General features: G+C 45.6%; 1 protein-coding gene and 1 long non-coding RNA gene across 3 annotated transcripts in view; one reads left to right on the top strand and one right to left on the bottom strand.

The window, feature by feature from the left end:
• Positions 1-8,014, top strand: part of RNF4 (ring finger protein 4) — a 19,107-nt gene extending 11,093 nt beyond the window's left edge. For both annotated transcript variants that reach the window (XM_083835221.1, XM_083835222.1), the window contains exons 5-7: positions 2,028-2,193; positions 4,798-4,846; positions 5,183-8,014. In XM_083835221.1, the coding sequence (XP_083691347.1) occupies positions 2,028-2,193; positions 4,798-4,846; positions 5,183-5,332 (365 nt within the window). In that variant the 3' untranslated portion in view covers positions 5,333-8,014. The remainder of the gene's footprint in view (positions 1-2,027; positions 2,194-4,797; positions 4,847-5,182) is intronic.
• LOC310899156 lies at positions 7,848-23,243 on the bottom strand. The gene is made up of 2 exons (XR_014584052.1): positions 20,118-23,243; positions 7,848-19,836 (listed from the first exon to the last, which is right to left on the bottom strand). It is a non-coding gene; the product is annotated as an uncharacterized lncRNA (long non-coding RNA).

The following is a 23,243-nucleotide window of genomic DNA, read 5'->3' as shown; positions in this document are numbered from 1 at the left end:
TTGATCTGAAAATACTTTTAACACATTCTTAAGCAAAATAATATAGTGATATCCTAAAATTCTTAGTGTGCTTGTTGTTAATTGCTTACCTTATCTGATGCTTGTACGTAACGCTTGGGGTGCATACCAAAAATCTAATTTTATTTTTCTTCTCTCTCCCATACCATATATATTGATGCAAGATTGTTGAAGGTGAGTTGACGTTTTACAAGTGACAATAGATTTGTCCTAAACTTAATTTTTTTTTTCTTTTCCAACAAACTTGAGCAGCGTGGATTAAAACTGCATTTGGCAAAAAACAAAGAGCAGTGCTAAAGTATTCAGCCAGTGTCTCAGAGAACAGATCCAATCCATGCTTCATAGTCTCTATGGAAGATGATATAAAGTATCTGAAATAAAATCCACTGTAGTTTCTCAAAATATATTTTTCTTCCCAAATATAGAAGTTCTGTAAGCCTGAAGTGAATAATCAGTTTAACTGGCACTTTTAGCAGTAGAATATCTGTATTAGTAGAATAGGAAAATGTTCAAAGTCCTTATTAGCCTGTGTTGTACTGAAGGAACTGAAGTAGAAAGATGTCCAAGTCATAGTATTCACTTTAATTGTGTAGCCTAACACTCCTCAAATTTAATACTGGTAAGTGCTAACAAGTACATTTTTTTTTCTACTTGATGTATTACAGTAGTTGTAGAATAGGTATAAAGAACTTAATCCTTTACATCTTTCAGACCTTGCTCTGATTATAATATCTGAGATGTGTTAATCTGTTGTTAGCTGCTTCCTTAGAGTGTAATCCATTCTGGGCTCTGAATGACACAAGCAAGTGAATAAAAACATATGCAACAAAAGTTATAGCTGAAAAATTATGCAGAAAGAAACTTAAATTTTGGGGCTGTCGATGTAATGTTAATTAGTCCTTCGTGATTACACCTCCAGTGTTGATGCAACAGCAAAGAAATAATTCTTGCATGCAGTTTCTAATTGTTAAAAAAAGCAAGCAGCTGTTCTTTAACCTTTGGATGCTACAGGCCAGGTAATTTTTTTGATCTGTTTTTATCTTGGACAATATGAACTCTGTTTTCAAGTTGCACTAACTCAGGAGGACGATGATGAAAATGTCTAAGGAGACACTACTTCAAGTATTTATGTAATCTTCCAGATACTGTTCTTAAAAAGGCTTGTTTTGTCGAAACTGCTTTTGAGTAGGGAGATTTGATTTAAGACAGACAAAGAGTGGAACGTTTCAGTATACCTGGACAGAGCAGTGAGAAACCACAGCAGCTGCATAATTTAAATGTTTAGACTTAAGCAAGTCTTCCATCAATTCTGAAAAACTACTTATTTTAGACTTTGTTACTGGAAGAATATTCTGAGTGTGTGTGTGTGTGTGTACACATATGGTCGCTAATCCCCAGAAGCAGCAACTGGCTGCTGGCAATGATATCCCTGCCCTAAGCAGTTTAGGTAATTGTGGGGGATGGTACTCCCTTCTAATCTCATGCATTATACAGTTGTGAACAAAGTGCTCTCTGTTTTGTCAAACCTTTTGTTGCGCTACCTCGCCATGCTACTTGGAAACTTGTCTTCTTTCTCTCTTTTAATTTTCCTTTAAAGAATCAAGTAGCAATTGTTCCAGTTCCTCAGCGTTGTATCATACTAGTTAGAAGCAGTTAGATTTCTTCTGTTAGAAGAAACCTGGAGAGGAAGCCTGCCCCTATAGGGGCGTTCTGTTCACAGGTAGCGTAACTATATGGAAGCTTACCATACAGGCAAGCTTTAAGGTCATGTTTTGGCTGTTGTAAAGCGAATAGAGCAAATGGTTTGTGTCAATATGAAACAGAATATTCAGAGCATCTGGAAATGTCCATCCTTAATATTGAGGAAGCTTTTTTGTTGCTCTTAACCGAGATGAATATGTTTTAGTCCACTTAAAATTACAACTGTTACAGTCTACTCATACATTTCAAGGTTAGTTACAGGGCTATATATTTTATAATATGTCTAACTTAAAACAAATAAATTGCAGAGAATCAACGGCGAAGGAGAAATCTCAGACTAAGAAGCCAGCGGCAGTCAGACAGCTGTGTACTGAGTAGCGATGATGAAGATGAAGCAAGAGATAATGATGTGTATGTAACAGATAAAGTGTCTCGAGAATTGGGACCACTGGAGGATGAAACTGCAAGTTCAAAGTATGTATGCCTTATGACCTAATAAATATTAAGTTTTGCCTCTTTTTATACATACAGGACTAATTTATATTGTTACAGTCAGTCTTGTCTTTGAAATCTTACTCTAGTTTGTTGCCACTCTGAGTACAGCATCACATTTCGCATACTGACAAAATGATGTTGTTTGCACTTCTGCAATAAAAAGCCAGCCCAAGAGGAATGCGCAGCTTTGCATACAACCTTTAAGATGAATGTGGGGGTGTGTCAGGGAAGGAGGATTAGCGACAGGCCGTAGCTCATAATGTGTTGCATTTACTTTTCATGCAAAGCTCTAGTAGTGCTGTTGTGATATGGAAGTATTTTCACTGGTGTGGATGAGGTTTGGTGTTACAATCTACTAGAGTAACTAAATGAAATCAGGTATCCATGTGACTAGTGCAGACAAGGAACATGAGAATTGGTATAAATGTCTTGTAAAATGTTTGGGGGTGGGAGAAATACAGATCTTTATTAAGGGTTTTAACGTAGTCTTTCATTTAGCTCACGGATTGTATTGCTGTGTGCTTAGGCCATGCTGTCTAGGCTGTCGTTACTGTCATAGAATCAAAGAATCATTAAGGCTGGAAAAGACCTTCAAGATCAACTGGTCCAACCTAGTCTCTGACTAGGAAATAGATGAAATCAAGGTGAAACTGGAGTGCAGTGGATAATAGAGGGAAAAAATCTGTTATTCTTCCCAAGAAATATATTTCCTAGACACTTCTTTGAATGCCTTGATTACATATTTAAAATTTAGTCAAACTTGACAGCTGACTTAGTGCTGTTACTGAGTAGGGGTGGCTGTTCTTATCTCACTGACAGTTTTACAACTTTGAATAGGGTATCCCCATCTGACCTTACAGCATAAGGTACTAGATCCTAGGCAAGTAAATGGCATTTATGATGCAACTGATCTACCTGCTCTGGTTTTCAGGGAGTAGAGGATAAGAAATTGGCTAAAGATGTGCCCATAATCTTAAAGCTTAATAGCACTGGTGGTGGATTTTGTTTTTGAAATTTAAGTGGTCTGTGGTGTTGACAAAGACTGCAGTGTAAACATTCCCAGTATAACAGTGTCAGTGTGCTAACTTATTTGGCTTTTTTGACATCTCAGAGTCTGTAGGCATTTACACGTGGCCTGAACTCTCAGATTTTCTTAATCCTTTTGGGTACCTTCAACTCAGGTCCTCCTGCTTGGCCCCAGCAATGTAATGAGTTAAAACCTTCATTGTGACTTTAAAAAAAAAAAAAAAAGTATGCAGGCAGTGGTCAGCTCTTCCATCGTGCAGTCGGTCTTTTTTTTTTATATAGAACTCTGGACTTTTTGTAACAGGACTACTTGAGCATGTTTTGGGAAGGAGCTCCCTATACTGATAAAATTATCTTGTTGGTGGGCTTTGAGCCTTTTAGTTCAGTGGAGGGCAATATAGGAGAGAACATGAAAATTTGGGGTGTCAGTTTCTTAAATATGCCACCTGAAGTGCTTGTACTTGAAAACAGAGTGGATTTGGCCAATGAGTTTGGTTTTTTTGTTGTTATTTTTGGCTGTTAAGTATATATATTATATGAATAAATCCCACTACGTAGTTAATGTAAAAATGTCATGTTTAGTTATCTTAAGCTCAAGCTTCTCTGTTAGAATGGGCCTTCTTGGTCCGTTTAGGTATGGCTATGACAGCTCAGTGCTGCAGCTTTTAACATTGACAAAAAGGTACTGATGCTGTAGATTGCCACAGAGCCTTCACAGTGTTGGGCTGCAGAGTTAGGTTACTCTTGCTTACATGGAGGTTATCATGAGTTGTAATTACTGAGTTGGTATAATAGCTGCTGCATAAAGAATTTGAGTAGTAAAAATGGGGTAATCAATAGAATTAAATTATGTATGTGAAACTAGGTGTAGACTTTAGTACTTGCTGCTTGAATTTAAGATTGTGGGATAGAAGGTATCGTGCTTTCTATCCCTGCTGTGATTAATAAATTATAAACTGTTGCTTAACATGGGAGGTTACACAGTAAAGCCAAGTGTTTGTGGTAAAGACTTATTAAAGCAGCTTACTTTGATCATTTAGAATCAAGATTAATCTGTCAATAAAAGAGGCAAAAAGCTCTTACTCTTTCTAATAGAGAATATCATTCAGCACTTACGTTACAAAACACTCCCCCATGCAGGGTAGTTCAGCCTGTTAGTATGCAGTGCTTGCAGTACAGCTGACCTGGAGAGGGAAGGCAGGAGGGGATTCCTCTGTGACCTCAGCTTGGAAATGGCCACCCAGTTGGTCTTCTGAGCCAGAATTATTTTTTTCAGTGTTTCCTCATGTTAGCGTGTGACTTAACTTCATCTTCCTCATGTTTTTGTTGACGGAAATCAAGTTGTTTTCCTTCAGTAAAGGAGACCCTAACTACTTATTAAAAGCAGGGAATTTAGAAAGTTAAAGCTGCGCAGGGATCTTCAGATGTAGTGCATCGTCATGGCTGGTCTGTGCAGTCGGATGATGATATGACATTTTATGTATCAGTAAATGTCAATGTACCATGAAATTAATGGATGTGTGTTTCTTTTCCTTTTTTTATTCCCTTTACCACAAGGCCTTCTGGTACTGTTAGTTGTCCGATTTGCATGGATGGCTACTCAGAGGTAAGGACCCACACATTGTCGTTTCTTTTCTGTGGGAGGGAGAATGGGGAAGAGGTTGAGCAACACAGCTCTGTTAGGTCGTGTGGGACAGTACAGACAGCTAGCTTGAAGTACAGACTTGGGTTCCAAGGTTAAACTGGCTTGTCACTCAAAGTCATTTCTTAGTAGTATACACAGAGGGAGAAATACTTTCCAAGATGGCACCGAGAGTTGGGTTCCGTATTACAGTAATAATGTACTGACTATAGATACTCAAGTGCTATTTGCCTGGTGCCAATAGGCCAGCAAAGCCGAATTCCTTATTCCAAATACCTGTTGTGGTTTCTTTTCTTCCAGATTGTGCAAAGCGGGCGACTGATTGTGTCAACCAAATGTGGCCATGTCTTCTGTAGTCAGTGCCTCCGTGATTCCCTTAGGAACGCCAATTCCTGCCCAACCTGTAGGAAAAAACTCACTCACAGACAATACCATCCAATTTATATATGAGTACTTATATTTCTCAGGACAGATTCAACTGGATTTTTGGGGAAAATGTCTTGGTTTCAATGCTCTGAAGATTTAAAGAGCAGCAGGTTGTGAACACATCCAAATAAAACTGATTTTTTTTTTGAGAATAACTTGTACATATATAAACAGCTTTTTTTATGGTCCAAGCTGCTTCTTGTTATGTCACTGGTTATAATGTTGAATTTATGACTGTCTATAAACTAGACCAGCAGCCTATATCAGAAATGAAGCAGCTAATCCATTTCCTTCTACTTTTTTAATGCGTAAATAAGAGGGGTCTGAATATTTTGTTATTTCTTACTCTTGAAATTATTCCCACCGTTGCGTGCAGGTATGAAATAGTTACCTTTCAAAATACAGATGAACAATTTGCCATTTCATTACTCTTCTGTTTTTATCCTATAATATGCTCATTAATATATTGCTTTCTGCTAAATCATCTTTGTCCAAGTAGAATAAGTTCTGTAACAATTGATCATTTCATCATAAATCAATATGAAATCGACACCCAGGGTAATGCAATAAAATAACCTGCTGTTAACCAGCAGTCAGATTTTTTTAAAGCAGAAGGCTTGAACGTGTAGATGTCTTTATGAACTCCATGAGATCTGAAGTACATAGCCAAACTGCAACATGTACAACGTGAAAATAGTTATTTGAATGTTTTAACTGCCAAGGATTCCTGTATTTGGATCACAACGATGAATTTATTTTCTAACATGATGAGATGGTCACTTGGGTTTACTACTGTTCTATAGAGCTCTGTCTCCTTGTAACTGAGGCGAATACAGTCTTCTCTAGGCTTGCTAGTGATGAATAAGAAGCAAACTGTATGCTTTGCTCTTATCAGCTGAATACCAAACTACCCAGACAGATCTTCTTACTGTATCAAGTGTACCCAATGCAATGCTTCAAGTGCAGTACGTTCACTTCGCTGTTCTCTTCAGTCGCTGTACTGGTACAGTTGACTGGTTTTAGCCTGATATATAGGATCAAAATTTAAATAACTGCAATACCATGAGTTCAGAGGAAATAGAGACTTGAAAAGACATTTGGCAGCAATCTTGACTTGCAAATTGTTTGAAAGAGAAGCTTAAACTGTCTTTGCCCTGAGGGTCATGCATCTTTCTTTTAAATAGAAGTCAGGTATATGTCCTAGGAGAGAGCTCTTCTATTTAAACAAGGCAGGAATACACATGCGTATGTACTGTTAGCCAGTTATTTCTCTTCTTCCAGGACTAAGATATAAATGTCTGCTTAAACCTGATACAGATAAAATCTGCCAGCTGATGTGGAATCCAAGATGGGCTGATACAAATAGGATTTTAATAACTAAATGTAGATGAGATGATTAAAATTGGTGTTTTATTGTCCATATATGCAGTAGCTGCATCTATGAAGGTTGAAATTCAGTCTGTTTAAAAAAAAATCCAAAATTAAACTGTCAGGCATCCTTTGGAAGCTTGTTAATTATGAAAACCATTAGAAGTAGCATTCTGTGCTCTGGTACAACAGAATTGTAGGATGCGTTTAGTTAACGTTGATGTCTGATGTATCTTTGCTAACATGTCCTAGCAATCTGTAGGAAGCCTTTAATTAAAGCAGCTCTTCTAATTAGCTGTCTTAAGTTCTTGATTGAAGATTGCAACCCAAGAGCAAAGTTTATTCTTAGGATGTTTAGGGGTGTTACTGGAGGTAGTAATCCATGAAGAGTTCTGCTCCATGAAGGCCACCTTGAGAAATGCAATACTTTCCCCACCCTGGTTTGGGATAGCTTGGGTTCGGCGTTGTTCTGGGGAAAATGCTGGTTCTGCCTTGTGGCAGTGCTCCAACTCCTAAAATGTTACTCCACCGTGCGCTCCCAGTAGCAATGTGAGCTCGGAAGCGAAGGAATACGGCAGTCTTAGGATAGCGCGGTGACAGGGCAGGCTGGAGCTCGTGTCCCAAAAAAAGACGAAATGATAAAACAGCCCTTAGGATTGTTTCAAACAGAACTGCGTGAAGAGAAGCAGCCCAACACGAAACTGTGAAAATATTTACGGGCCATAAAGGGGAGGTGGGGGGTGGGTGGAGAATTATGGCCAGTTTTACTTCAGTGGTTACTGTGTCAGAGGGACAATAACGAGAGGGTTTAATGAGTTACCTCTGGGAATGACGTTGAGTCACGTATCCATGCATCTTTTGTAGTGTACTAGCTATAGCCTAAACTGACTTTGCACAACTCCCTCCATGTAAATATCACTTTATAGTTTGTGCTTTAATAAGTAGGCCTAATTGAAATTTAGATATCCCAAACTATAAAATATTTAACAAAAAAATTTTTTAGCTTTTGTGTACCCTGTGAAGTGCCACAAATTTGTGCATCTCGAATTTTAAGCTCGCAGTACATGGAAAAATACTAAGTTGCATTATACTTTTTTATTAAAAAAAGGAATAAAGAAACCCCAATATATTTGAGTTCCAGTGATGTTTCACATTGGCAAGAACTGATAGATAATATAAAGATTTTTTTTCATTATGTAAATGTATGTCTTGTTGTATATAGTTCAATTTTTCTTGTATTTAATTGTATTCATGTCTGTATGTCACATCTATGTTGGACTCTGCTGGTAGGCAAACAGTTCTTTTAAAAAGGTGGAAATAAAATAAAAAATCAATCGACCAAGTATTCTTCCTTTTAATCGCATGGTATTAAATCCTTTGGGGGAAAAAAGATCGCAAATCCCAAAGTGTCTGGGGTTTTGGTGAATTGGTGTTGTATGGGGTAGGAGTAAAGTGTTTTCTCGTGCAGGAGTGACGGCGAGACCACGGCTCCCAGTCCTGCTGCTGGGTCGGGGAGCGGGGACAGCACCGAGCTCAGGACCGGGTGCTTTGGGAGCTGGGGGCCGGCAGCACCTTCGAGGATTTGGTCCGAACGGGCGTGTGGTGAGGTGTCCCACTGCTCCTGGTGCCCTTGTGTGCAGCACGCTCCTGTGATGCGTGGAGGCTTGCGGGAGAGGGGCAATGAGCGCTGAGGAGAGGACGTCACGCGGTGGTTTGGAAGTCCCTCTGTACTCTTCATTTTACTTCTCCAAACAAGCCAAGTAGATGCTGTTGCCCTGTAGCTCTTTCCTTGTGCCTCTAATTTGTTTTCCTTACTCATTTTTCTTAATGGAGCTTCTGCCTTGTAAGGAGGAAGGGGGGAGGCGAGCCTCTTACGTCCATGTAAGCAGTTTATGGAGCATGTTAATCACGCTCGCATCCATATGCGAGTGCACTGCATCAGAGGTCCACTGGTAATCTTATTTATTCAGCGGGTGTTAAAATGTGTTATGATGGACCTGAACAGCAGCTTTGGGAGCAAATGTGTTATTCTGAAATACGTTGCTGCTAATGAAACTCGTTAAGTGTGTACGTTTCCTATTGATCTTTATTTACAGCAGCCTGATGCCTTTTTGCATCTTCTAATCGTGTTTTTCTTCTTCCCTACTCTATCTGCACTGGCTCTGGTTATGCTGAGGAAATTTTATTTTCTGGGAAGAGAGGTTACCTATTTGCTTGGGGCTTTTTTTTTTATTTGTTATTTTTTAGCGGCAAGTGTTCTCTAGTCTTAAAAATTGGGATGCTAGTACAAAATGCTGCTTTCATCTGCAGGTGATGATCGGTCCTAGAAGTCTACAGTAAGTACACACCGGTGACAAGCAGGTGCCCGAGCACAGCTCCTGGCTAAAACAATACAAGGCAAAGCTCCAAGAATAATTCTCTTTCTGTAAATCCAACGTTTGAGGTATCTTCCCTCAGAGTTAAGTTCCAGTCTCTCTGTTCTGCTGTAGGCAGTACTGAGAATAATTTGCATGCTGGATCTTATTTAACAGATTTTTGCAAGGAGCTTTGGCAACCTGGTTTTCTAAACTGTTGGTTAATCTCAAATTATGATCGTTATTTTGGATTTGGTTTTGTTTTAAATCAGAATGCCACAGCTGTTCCCTTCTACAACAAGAGTGTTAGAAATTTCTCATCTATTCTGCTCTGTGCGTTGGCTTTCCGCTGAATGCTGTTTGGTGCCGGGGGCTTCTCATTCCCACTTCTATCCCCCCAGGAGCCTCCTGCAGGGCCGGCTTGACCCCATTTGAACGAGCTGAGCAAACACGGGCGTTGTGGTGGCTCGGTCCTTGCTGCCTGGTCTGCTCCTGGTGCCACTGGAGGTAGCAGGTCCCTCAGAACTCAGCTCCGACCTGCAGTCGGATTTGACCCTTGTGGGATGAATGACAAGAAGTTGTTCTCGCCTTGGGTCTGGTTCTGGTTTGCAGTTTTGGAGAGGAGAAGGGTTAAATACAAAACGTGAGCCAGATACCCAAGCGGGGGAAGCCGAAGTCCAGGAGCAGAGAAGACCAGTCCTGGGCTAGGAAGGCAGGTAAGAAACACGGTCCAGGAGTAAGGTGGAACATCTCCTGGGGGATGCCCACGGTGCTGTGGCACCGCTTGGGTGGGAAGATGGAGGAGGATGGTCCTGGGGGCTGGAGCGGGGCCGATTCTGGTGCAGCACGAGGCAGAAACTGCACCTGCAGAGCCAGGAGCAGCGACGTGGCTGCAGCCGAGCGGTGTGCGAGCAGCCAGGCTGCAAAGGGAACTGCCAAGGGCGAGCATCGCCTCGGGTTGGATGTATCAGCCCGGCAGGGCCGCAGCTGCTGCAGAGCTCAGGCCTTGGTTTGCCCGCGTTACATCTCGCAGGGTGTGAGGCAGCTCTGGGGCGATGCTCGCGGGTGGTGCAATGGTGCCTAGGAAGTTTTGTTAAATGTAGAAACGTCCTTTCAGCGTGTCTGATACGCATTTGGTGGCAGTGGATGTTAGCTGCCTATGTTCTGTTTAAATCTGTTTTACTTCTTCAGGTCGAGAGTGTAAGATTGAGCCTTTGGGTTTGTGAGCACGTTTTAACCCCCAATTTTTTTATCTGCATTTTTATCTTTTTCCTGATGGTGTGAAACCCATCTTGGTGCTTTCTGTGTTGCTCTGTTTCATGTGAAGACTAAATTCCTACTAGTTTCTTCAGCTGATTGAAGGGCTGTTAGCACTGAGATGCCATAAGGCTTTTCTGTGACATCCGAAGTCCTCCTCCAATTTCTCTTTGTGGGTTCTGGGAAAGTAAGAGGGACAGGAATATCTCGTCTTGGGCTTCCCAGAGGGAAAGATTGCCATTATTACCAAGGAAAATCTCTGAGGCTGTGTCCAAATGTAGTTTGAGTTCTCTCCCCAGCCTCTCATTTCAGAAAGGAGTCCAACCCATGCCGGTGGTATGTGCCGGGTATGAATATGGAGGCAACGCGATGCATTTTTCTGCTTTTATTAGGAATGAAACTGAGGTCTCCATTTCAAAATGATACTGAATAGTTGCAACACCTTTCTTTCACTAAAGCCTTTGATGACAGCAGCAGCATAAACCTGAATGTCCTTGCCGCCCACTTGTAATGCTGCTAACCACGTATTTCAGATACAGACTCAGTGTTTTCTTATTTCCAGTGTTCGATGCTACCTTAAGGTTGCCAGCAAGGCAGTTAGAAGCAGATACATTGGGAAGGAAAGTGTGAATAGAAAATTGTTTGTTTCTGAACTGATTTCCTTTCCCAAATTACGTGAACAAGGTATTAGAAAAATAATTTTTAAAAAAAGGCACTAAAAACCTTATGCAAGAAAAATTACAGGGTTTGATACCATTCTAATATAGAGGTGAGGAGGATTAATAGCTTTAGAGGTCTGTCTACACAAGAAATTGCAGACATTAATTTTAATCACATTTCAACTCTTTACGGGGACACTTGTTTCCCGGTCAGCGCACAACATTCACTCTCATCTCCTGCTGAGGGATCCTTCAGGAGGAGGAGGAGGAGGAGGAGGAGGAGGACCTCTGCCCCCTTTCGCTGTGGTTTATCCTGCATTTCCTTTAGGGAGAGTTTCTCCCGCTGACATCTCTGCCCTGACCCCTGCCTGCCACAGCGGCACGCTGGTGGCAGGGAACACTGTGCTGTGGTGGCCAGGCTCCGGGAACGACTCCTTGCATGGTGCTCCTTGCTTTATAAAGCGTCTGAAGGTGCCGAGTTGAATATTTTCTCTACCGCAGGTTCCTCCTTAAATCTCCTTCAAATCCCTGCCCTGTGGAGGAATGGGAGGAAGCCGTGGCTATGGCAGTGGCCAATGTTCCAACGCAGTTCCCCCAAATCCTTTATTAATGGGTGAAACGATCGTAGCTTCTCTCTAATTCAGCAATCAGAAATTTAGACATGGATCATGCCTACGTCTGTGCCTCCCTCCTGCCTTCTCGCTGGCGTGCAAATGAATTTTTAAAAGAGCCTGGGGTGAGCGTTTAAGTCATTCATTTAACAAGGCTCTTTTAAAGCTTCTTTTCTAACCTGCCAAATTATAGGATGGTCATAATTTAAGTCTTCCGACATTCAAGAAAGTGCCTGCTGCATGTTGGAGCATTAGCACCCCTCAATGCTGAGCAATTCGAGCGTGGGGCTCCAGGATCAGCCGGGGCTCCGCTCGGAAAGAGATCTGTCTGCGGCAACAGGGGCTCTGTGGCTTGCAGAGTGCTAATTAGGGGAAATGCTTGCAAAAGACTGATTTTTCCAACACTTCTGGCTAGAATATATTTCAAGTGCTTTGCTAATGGTGAGGGCTCTGTCAGTGGAGGCGGCGTTTTGTGTTTGCCACCCAGTGCTCCTTTCATGTCCGCCTTCTCCGGCCTTGTGAGGGCGGAGAGCCTTGCACTGAAAAACCACGACTCGGCCAGGCCCTGAGAAAACAAGGGGGGCTTTCCGCCGGAGCCGCACGCACCTTCCAAAACTAATTTTCATTATTATTATTTTTTGAACCCCAAAAATCAAGTGGCTCCATAAACTCCTACAGCTCGTCACCGCTGTCGTGGAGCAGGCACGGGCAGGAGAGGGCCGAGGCCTGCTGCAGCGCCCCGGGGTAGGCCCCGTAATGTCCTTCACCACGTTTGGGGACGCTGAGGAGCAGATTTTGGCTCTACTTGTCCCATCTGCTGTCACCCTGCCCCCTTCCTCATACCTCTGTACGTTTGAATTGGCAAATATCTCCAGTGTCCTTGTGTATATGCTTACTGTTCTGTCTGAGAGACTCCGGGGACAACGTGTTGTGCTTCTGGGCTAGGAACTGCTGCCCTGGGCTTGTGTGGCGGGTCCCAGGTGCCCCACTCACCTCGTACTGATGCTGAGGACAAAGATTAACCAGACTAGGATGCAATGCAGGTCAACATTATAGAAAAACGTGTCTGTTTTAGCTTAGATCCAAAACTTGTGAGGAGATTTAGGCTGTCACTATGGCAAGCCTGGTTTGTGGAAGCTTTGGCTCGTTTCTAGACAGGGATGAGACCCAGGGCTGGAGTTACGTTTCTCCTCAGCCATACACAACAGCTGCATCACCTGTACCTGGCACAAGAGGCCACCCCTACCACCCAGCCCAAAGCCAGGATTGCCCCACAGCTTCTCCCCGTGCACTACAGGAGCTGGACTTGGCGTGGCTTCTGCTGAGGTACAGCACGTAGGGAAGGGTGCCATGGACAAGCTAGCACAGAGGAAGGGGTGTAGCCCTTCCATAATGCCTTGTAGCTGCTCCTTCCTCACAGTAAGCACGATGCTGTGTGTCCCTCCCGTGTGCGCTGTGGTTCTGGTGACGCCCTGCTCGGGGTGGCCCTGCTGGGGCAGGGCTTGGAGCAGAAGGACCCCGAGGTGCCTGCCAGCCTCAGCCGTCCTGCGAGGCTGTGACCTCCCCAGCAGGACGGGTGGCCGCCGGTGCCAAGCCCTTCTTTGGGGTTTCATGATATCGCCCTGTGTTTCAGTCTTGTAGCAATAATCAAAACATTTGAATAGATAAAAACAGGCTGAGGAAATACACTGTCGGCGCCTGTCGTGCCTTATCAGTGCAGGCGCACCCCAGCAGAGCTTGGGTATTAATGTCCCTAACCAAAATCAGAACCATCTGTGCATAGTATAGAGCAGTAAGCCACCGTTATCTTTATTTTTCATTTACTGTAATGGAATCTCATTGGAACGCCAGGGTTGAAAATTTTGTTCCTTAAACAACAGCAACAAAACTTGATTAGGAATGAATGTCTTTCTAACTCGTCAATTTTTGCTTTATGCCTTGAGCAATTTGAAGAAATTAGTGGTGAATAGGAAAATTTGTCAGTGTTGTGAATAATTATACCTGCAATTATTAAACACTTGTTATTAAAGCTGATCATAAAGCCAGCAATTTCTGTTCTGGCTGCATACTGATAATATTAAGGATGCCAAGAGAAACACAATGGAGATGATTGGAGATCTTAGTGGGACATAAGGAAGAAAGCTGGCTTTTATTCAGCCTAACAAGGGAACTGTTGGAGAGGATTTAACTGAAGCATTTTGTATATTGAAGCACATTGCAATAACAGGCCCAGTGTGAGAGGGAGGGGAGCGCTCAAGTTTAATGGTAAAAGTTAAAACGTGCCGTTGTGGCTCCGTGGTTTCTTTAGCTGGGCCTCTCCGGAGGTCTTTGGTCACAGGAACATCGTGGCTGCCATTTTACACCTGAGGTAAGAGGGGAAAAGCCTGACCACTACACGGGGGAATGGATGAATGAAAACTCACAGAATACTGTTTTTCCACAAAAGCCAAGTTGACCTCAAGAGCAGAGATGAGCAGAGTGAAAACTATGTTCTGAATGACCTCAGCGCCAATGGAGAGATTAAGGGGCAGCACTGGGACGTCTCCGTTACGCAGGTCTCCACCTAATGCCTCCAGGTAGACAGAAATATTTTCCTTCTACTGCTATAGAGGAGATGAAACTCCACTAGAGGAAAATAATGGGTATTAACTTCCAAAAGGATGGTGATTTGGTCTGAAATAAAATTCCTGCGGCTGGCAGTACGTGCTGGAGTTGTACGATCAAGTAGCGAATTACCTGCAACACTGCTACAGGGGAGGGCTTTGAAGCTGTGAATGGGGGGAAAGTGCGCCATAATCCATTTAACAACCGATAATGCAAATCACAGGGGGGAAAGCAAAAAAAAGAGAGAGAGGAGGAAAATAAATTAAGTTCCTAAAATGTTGTTGAGTATTTATAGGGAGGGTATAGGTTTACCGACACTTCGTACAAGATCCTGGCTGTTAATCCCGTGGCCCCAGAGGAGCGCCAGTCCAGGTCATTGCCATCGGCCAGCCCCTGCTCCCGCGGCAGCTATGGCATGATGTCGCGGGTTTTTGCATGGCCAAGCTTGGCTGGGGTGTTGGGATTTGCTTCCTGCCCCAATCTTCACTGGTGCCCTTGTTGGGAACCATGAACCGATCCCTGCGATGTTGTCGGTGCATTTTAAGATCCGCAAAGATCAGGGACAAAAAGTCCATGTTCTTTCATTAAACACATCTCAGGGTCTTCCTTTTGTGCTCTCCAACAGCATCGCTGTGGTCTGGTGGCACCCAGAGGCCGACAAAACTCACATGTGGATGGACACGAGCTTTCTGGCCTGACCGACAGCGGGGCCGCGTCCCCCATGGGCATTGCTGCCAGTCCTGGAGGTTTTGAAGCTTTTCCAGGTCACTGAGGAACAGCTGCGAAGTCGGGGTAGGTCAGTGACGGGGGGGCTCAAGGCACGCAGTGATGCTGAGCAGGATGGGGAGCAGTGAAGGATGGGTTTTGGAGAAAAGCCCCCGATTTCGAGGAGACGTGCGCCTCGCAAGCAGCAGGTACCTGCATCGGCTGTAGTGGGGGAGCTCGTGTGGAGACGACTGCTTCCTGGCGGTTATATATCTTGGAAGAAAGGCTTCAAAAATTACCCCCTTAATTAATTTTACATTGAAATCGAACTGGTTTTACATTGCTGTATCTGTTAAGCAGACTGATGTACCATTCCGGGTCTGTTTAACTGAAAAGTGACGGAGCTCCTGAAAGCCATCACGTGCTTGCCTTAGCTGAGAGCTGACACGCTGCAAAATATTCTCACTCCTCATGCAGGCAGCCAGGCTCTCTGATGAGCGCTGTCCTTATGCCTTAAATGAATTTAAAATCTCTTAATCCGAATGCTTTATGCTCGCTTAGGACGTGGCAGTGCATCTCCAGGGGCCGTTAACTTTTCGGGGTCACCATGCTGCACTTCACGCCGCGCTGCTGGATAGGGGCTGCATCGATGTTCTCTTCCGACGCAGTTTTAAGAAACGGGAGAAGAAGACAAATGAGAGAATTTTAATAACCTTAAATCATTTTCGAAGGGTCTGTGTAAAAATAGCATCTTGAAATATGAAGATTAACTATTTCAGCGCTGGTGGGAATTTTCGTGTCTCGGAACCAGCTCAGCTTCCCAGGGGTGAACTCGCACGGCCTCCTGGTTGGCTTCTTTCTCTTTCCAAAGGAAGCGGCCGAGCAGCACCTTGCCCAGTCCCTGCACCTTCTCTCCACTGCACCAGAGGCTGCTGCTCCACCTGGTGCTCCCCCAAGGGGTCTTGAAGGTATTTTCAGCCTCGTCAGGATGGAATCACCATTTATCCCACGTGGCCGTACCTATTCTGCGACGGGCTGACCGCTCCTTGCTCAGCATCCTTCCCCACTGATAACACCGTCTCCAGGTTTAACATCGCTCCTCCAGCAGGACTGGTGCTGAGGCTGCCACCGTGAGTTAATTAGCACTGAATTATGTGCTGCGGAGGCTTCCTACGATAAGTGAGGTGAGAGCAGAAAGCAGTGATGCAAGAGCGTACGCTGCGTAGTAAAATTAATAACTGGGGATCTGGCGTGAGACATACAGGAAAAATCCCTGGCTACAGATCACTGCTTCAGTGCCCCACTCGCCTCCTACCTCACCAACCCCCCGGGAGCCTGCGACCACGCTCCCTTGCTCTGTTTTTAATTGCTCACGCTTGCATTTTGCTTTGCGGGCAGCACAGCCTGAAGCAAAGCCCACGATGCTGCTCCACCAGAGGCAGCATGCTCTGCCTCCCGGGGGAACTCGCACAGGTGACGGCTTGCTCAAGTGACCCGTGGCATCTGCCTGTAAATACTGAGCTGGCCCCGTGCGGCACCAAGGGGCACGGGCAAGGCCGACGGCCCTGCAGGGACAGGCGGCAGCCCCCAGCTTGCCCCTGGCCACCTACGCTGCCCCACCCGCCTCGCTCCCGGCTCCAAGCCCTGGATGCACTTTGAAGAATTACAAATCAATAAAAATGAGCGTGCTGCAGGATTTCGGTGTGTCGGAGGCAGATTAAAAGGCTGTAACATTCAGGAGCAAACAAAAACATCACGAGAGATTTATTCTGAAACAGCTCCGGTGTTCCCGGTGCTCCCTGCACCCATTAGCACAAAAGGGTAGTAAGTATGTAACCTGCCACTGCTGCGTACGCAGCGTGCTGCTGGACTGATGCTGGCACCTAATTCAGATGCATGTTGTGCCCTCTGGATGCACCGCGGAGCTTTGGGAAGCAAGGGCATTAAATAAATACGCAGCCAGAGAGCAAGGCGCTGCTGTAAAGCCGGGCTCTGCGCGGTGCTCCGGCTGCGCGCGCTGTGTGTAGCTAGTGGTCATCGCCACCCGTGGGTGCTGCCCTGGAGTCCTTCCCTCATGGTACTCCAGCTCCTCGATGGCCAAACTGAGCCAGTTCAGTGCCTCAGCGCCCACAACCACGTTACGCTGCAGGGGAGGTGACCGGAGCTCCCTCCATCGCCATCCTCCTCCTCTCCGCTTTTCCAGACTCGAGGATTTTCTCTTGCAGGCTGAGGCTGATGTTCTACACGTCGACAGTTGGACTTGATGACCGCAGAGGACTTTTCCAACCTAAATGATTTTCTACGATTCTATGAAAGAAGACCCAGCCACACGGGCTGATGTCCACGCTATTTTGCTGTGTATTACCTCCCGGTCTTTAATTCAGTCTTGAACCCTAAGAGACTGGGCAAAGCTTCCCTGAGAAGAGGTGTCCTACAAACTGACTGTGGTAGAGCCTGGGGCTGGATTTATTAATTTTCCCTTAAAATGTCTGGCATTGATTGCTCCGATATAGGCGGAGGAGCTGGTCTGACCTTGCTGGACATCAAAGTCTACCCTGCGAGACTGGATGTTAATGGTTTAAAGAAATCCGTGCTGCATCCAAGTGTGTACAGGATATGCGTATGGCTTCCCCACAGATTGATCAAAAGGAAAACCGAAAAGGAGACAAACATCTTCTGGGGTGAGCTTTCTGTTTGTTTTCTTAGGGCACCGACTGAAATTTATCCATTAAACCAAGCATCCATTGCTTACAAAACCGCGGGGTGTTATGAAATCCTGAGCTCGAGGAGGTCAGCAGAAAGACTCCAGCAAGGCTAAATCAAGCTTCAAATAAATGTGGTTTTGGTTTGTGGCGAACCTCTGGAGAAGAAATTCCAGAGAAATGGTGTAAAGTTTAGAGCAAGTTCCCTGAGATTTCGGGAGGCAGCGAGGGGCCACATGCTGTACCTGCTGCAAGCCCGTCCCCCGGGGAGGCAGGGGAAGGAAAACATGCCTCGATTAATTCAGTGTGGTGCCTTAAATCGGGGTCTTCCTCAGGTATCCCGAGGCCTCAGTGCTAGGCACTAACAGCATTTGTAACCATCGCATTAGAGGACAGTGCTAAATGAGGATTAAGTGATTAATTTTGTTGTTTACCGTGCAGTTGCAATGCTTATTCCCAGATGCAAAGACTTGAACTGCATTAGAAAACACTCACCGTCTCACAAAATAAATGCCCTAATTTGTCTTTTTTTTTTTTTTTTCTTGCTGGTCTTTAAAAAATAATTACAAATAGATCTTTTCTTTCTGCCTTTTCCCCACCTCCCTGCAAACAACCGCGTGTCCAAGGGCATCTCTCGGCTAACAGCTGCTGCTACCTGCACGAGAATATATTGCAGGCTTCACCTCCAGGATCACCTTGGAAACGGCGGAGCAGCTTCATGCGGTGTCCAGAGGAGACCTGGCCGTGGTGCAGGGCGTTGAAAAGGGCATTGCCCTTCTCCAGAGCGCTCTCGATCCTCTGTCCACGGGTCACGGTCCCTGGGTGGGTGCGTCCTGGCGTGGTGCTGGCACATCCAGCCCTGGCTCCACAGCTGCAGGCACAGCGGGGTGAGCGGGGTTGCACCAGCGCCTGCCCCAAGTGCTGGGTGATGGGGCTGGGGAGTTGATTCAGGTCCCGCATTAATAACGGAGGTGGAGGTTGTCAAGCTCTCGGCTTCGTTATCACCAGGACGAGTCTTCGCACCCCGAAGGAGTGGAGGGAGCCCGCTGCTACCGCAGCAGGGGAGCTGATGGCAAGGCAGCCACAGCCGCACCGTGCCGAAATCCATCCCTGCCTCCACCGCCTGGCGTCCGCCTGGAAAGGAACGGCCTCAAAAACCCACGGCCAGTGGCGGGCAAAATGGCAACGCATCTGTTCGGCCTCTCGTGGCAAGGGTTCAGACATTAACGACACAGCAGAAAAGAACTATAAATTCCCCTAGGAAAAACACACGGGAGAATACACACACGATGAAGTCAGGCTGCTGTTTCTACCTTCTTTCAGCCACAGCTTTTCCGAGGGGTTACCGCCCATGCTCACTCTGTGCTGCCGGCTGCTGCAGGGACGGCTGTGCCATCTCTGCAGCCGTTTGGCCACTCTGGAGATCGCCTCCAACGCACAGCCGCAAGGTGAAGCGAAGGCCTGGTATAGCTCAGTCTCACATCTTTCAGCTCACTGCAAACCAAGGGGATGCTACTTGTTTTACCCAAGCACCAGGGAATTTTGCAAGAGCCATCCCAACACTTCGGTGGAGCACAGAAGTGATGGCAGGGTGGAGGGGAGACGTCACCGTGCCAAAAGGAGTGGGGCAGTGTTGCAGCCAGTGGGGGCACGGCAGATACGAAATGACCTACACTTTGTAATACTTTCACCAAAAAATATCTATTTCAGTAATGGGGATGCTGATGAGAGTGAACCCAGAAAAACGGCAGAGGTCAACAGAGACTGCGTGACTGGGAGTCAGAGAGGGAGAGCGCTAATCATCTTCAGAGGGCCCGCTTGTGAGCTGTTTGCAGTATTTCTACCTGCCTGTACCTCCTGAGGAGGTACAGTGATGCTGTAAGAACGGGGCTGTGGGCGTGTTGGTGGTTCGGTGGTCTGGGTGCACATCCATGAGCTGCAGAGGAGCCCCCTGGCCACGCAGCGGGTCCAGCAGCCTTGCTATACAGGCAGGAAACATACAGCACTGATCAGCCCCGCTGCTGGGCGAAGCAGAGCTCTTTTATCGGAACAAGGTAAGTTTATGGGGACGATAACCTCAGCATTAGTTTTTTTTTTTTTATTCATGGGTGTTGAGGATTTCAGCTGAAAGCTGAGCTCGGGGATGGGCACCAGGAGCATCCCTGGTGCTGCAAGGCCAGGACCAACTTCCCCCGCCCCGATTACAACTGGGGGAAATTAGAGAGGAAACGGGCGCTTGGCGTTGCCATGGGTACTGCGCGGCCGGACCTGCCGGGAAGGAAAAGGTTACAGAAATCTGGATGCATCCTGAAAGCGCTGCAGTTGGTTTTGTTTTTTTCAAAGAAAAAAGTTCCTTCGCTTGTGCAGAGGTGACACGGGTGGCCTCGCAGTTCCTGCTTTCTGCTCCCCCACCCTCGCCCCATCCCCTCTTCACTGCAGAGTGCTGCTGGCTCTGTGTCCACTGCTGCAGCTGAACCCCCAGAAATGCCTTTAACAACCTCTGTCTTCCTCCCCTGTCTCCGGCCACCACCTCCCCTCTCCCTGCCCACCTCCCGGCTCCTGTGGGGCTCCCAGCCCCGCGGGGTTGGCAGCAGCAGCTCCTTTCTTTCTCTCTTCTGGTGCAGGACATCGCAGCCTGGACGTCACCACCTTCTCCCTTTCTTCCTTCCTCTCATTGGTAAGCTTCTTCACGGGAGACGGCAAACAAACCCAAACCGGTCCCCGCCTTGGCCCACAGCTGAACCCAAATATGTTCGCATTTCTCCCCAAAAGCCCTTGCGATGCCCCTAGCAGGCAGCCATTCGCCACCACGTCCCAGGCGTCGCTGCCAGATTGCGAAGCGCCCTCAAGAATGCCCTTCTTGCATCTCCTCTGCTTCCCCCCTTCTTTCTGTTCTTACCAATAATTATAGCCGAGGGTGAGACAAAGCCATCATTGTACTCGCCCTCCAAGGATAACACGGGGGAAATGCTGTAGAAACTCACCCAAGTTAGCTGGTCGGAGCAGAGGAGGCTTATCCCTGCAGTAAAGCAGCAGCAGCGGGGGCTTTTGCCAATTTCACACAGAACTAAAAAAAAGTCAGTGAGATTCTCAGGGAAACAGAGTCCCGTTTAAAAACCTGGGAGGGGAGGAAGCTTTCGCTTTAGCATTTAAGAACGTGCTTCGGGTGAACTCAGACAGCTCTATTCCCCCGAGTTATGGCAGCCCAGAGTCGTACTGAGCGGGAAGCACTGCAGCTCCACTGGTTTCAAATTCAGCACCTCACCCTGAGTGAAGAAACTGGTACTGTATCTTTTTGTGAGGCTTTAACAGTAAAATCACTACGGAAATATTATTTGTAACTGGTAGAACTCGAACATTTATTAAACTGCTGTGAGATAGTGATTTAAGATTTAATTGCCATTAAGGAAAAAAAAATCCTAAAGTGATTTAATAAATGCTTGAGGGGTGGTGCTTTAGCAAGCCCTCACAAATGCTGTGCCAAGGCAGTGGATGTATAACCCTTTACAGCAGGATCTGAATTGCCCAAATGTTAAGCCATCTTCACACATGATGACAAAGAGTACAGCTTCTGAAGTGTTGCCAATATTAGATACCGCTTCTTAGGTGGTTTTATAGAGATTTTATTTGTGCCTCATTTAATTTCCACCATATTTCCCACTGACTTCTTACACAATGCTACTGGTATGTTTTGTAGGAGAAAGCCATCATTTAATTCAACTAAGGTAGCCTTTTTGACAGATCAGCCTACTTTGTAGATAAGATTTATACGGTCTTTGCAATCATCCATGATTTATTTTGAAAACAAAGCGCTAGATAACACGCTGGAGAGGCTGGGAAGGAAGATTTGTACGGTGTTTTTTATTTCCATTTTACCCAAGGGAACCTGAGGCCAAGGAGGTTAAATAAATGCTCAGAGTCACACGGGGCACTGGGCAGAAAAGGAAATTCAACCCAGACCTCTGCCCATCCTAAACTAGAGCAGTAGCACGAGGAACGTCAAGTGGGTAACCTTGGTCAGGGTATTCTCAGCAAAAGTCTTCTTTCAAGAAACAAATTCCTGGCAGTCCTTCCCCTGCTAGCTTTCGAAGCTTTCACACTGCCAAAAAATGAGTTGCTCTCTTTGACAAAGCTTTCGAATTCATTCAGGCTGAATCTGTTTCCCCTTCTGGATTTCAGCTATTAACCACTATTTTTATCTCTGGCACATCCAGCCACCACGTATCCTTAAATAAAGCCACTTCCCGCTTTTTCCTTTTGCACTTTGAGGTAAATAGAATTGCTTGAAACGTAGACACGCAGAAAGGCGACTCCTCTTTGAGAAGTACAGGATTTCCAGGTAAATTTTCAGCACGGAGTACTTCTCGCAGCAGCAAGTAGTTTTACTGGAGCACGTGATGTGCTGTGAGGAGTGTTTTTATACACCATTTATTTGCAGACATGTATTGAAATATCTCTTCTTTGTTCCAGCCTGTTTCCAATTTAGTCACCGAGAAATAAAAGAATCCTGAGAATACACCCATCTCTTATCTGGCACAACAGCGATGTCAGATTTTTAATTTTGAATGAGACGACTAAAAGTGCTTCATTAGACAAAGAGAGGGAGCTGCTATACGGGCTGGAGAAGCTGGGATGTGGTGGAATATTCTTACAGCGTGCAATAAGTGTATGTACCGCTATCACAACCAAACCCAGCTAGTCTGCTCCATTTGGCTTCAGCTGGCATCAATCAGCTACAGCCATGTAGATGATTTCAAAGGGGGAAGAGAAAATTTCTCATTCGTCAATTACCCTTGACTCAGGTACCAGTTAGCCACCATGGGGAAGACTGACCCTGGAAAACACAATTTCTGACTATTTAATGTTGCAGTGCTGTCTCACTGCTGTTCAAAATCATTTGGGCACCATCCTGGAGAGAACTGGGAGTACACGGGAGGAAGAATTGCACAGAAGAAGCCAGAAAGGTGCTGCTTTTGTGGCCAGGCTTGCCAGTATTTACCAGGGGGATCAGAAGAGCAGAAAGCAAAGGAGTGATGCATCGGAGCACGGTGCCTTCCGGCTGCGTTTTGGTGGTCTCTCGATGTTCTCAAGAAGCAGTAGGGTTACATGTGGTGAAACGTTTCCAATGTCCAGTCCTTCCTTCTTCCCCTCCTTTCCCAAACACACAGCATGCGTCTGACGGGCAGATTCACTCTCTGCAAGGTGATGCTTTAAATGCAAACTTCAGTATACAACTGCACACCGATTTCTCCGTGGAGTTAAAGCAAAAGGCATGTTCAAATGTGGATTCTAAACGCGACCAGAGGGATTAATTTCCTTTTTATCCACATACATGAACAGTACAGTACATGCGGTGTTTTTGCTACTTCAAAATAAATAAATAAACTTAGCAAAAGCTCTGAAACCCAGGAGCTGTAGCCCTCTGCTAATGGTTTGTGCCCAGAAACAGTGCACGTTAACAAGCCAGTCTCTGCTGAAGCTTTTGATATCGCTGTTGCACTTGACAACCCAGACACTGAAGTGGCTCAGAAAATGTCTCTGCTGGCCTTGCTAATGCGCAAACTGCCTCCTTGCACTTACCGAAATGCCTCTTGCAAGCACACACTGTGCAAACACGTCAGTGTTTATTAAATCTGGGCCTGAGATGTGGAGCGGCCTCAGTCTACTCCGATACC

This window comes from Anser anser (assembly GCF_964211835.1).
Source record: "Anser anser genome assembly, chromosome: 4".
Lineage (NCBI taxonomy): Eukaryota > Metazoa > Chordata > Aves > Anseriformes > Anatidae > Anser > Anser anser.
The sequence above is the reverse complement of the archived record's forward strand: the minus strand, read 5'-3'. Positions and strand labels throughout refer to the sequence as shown.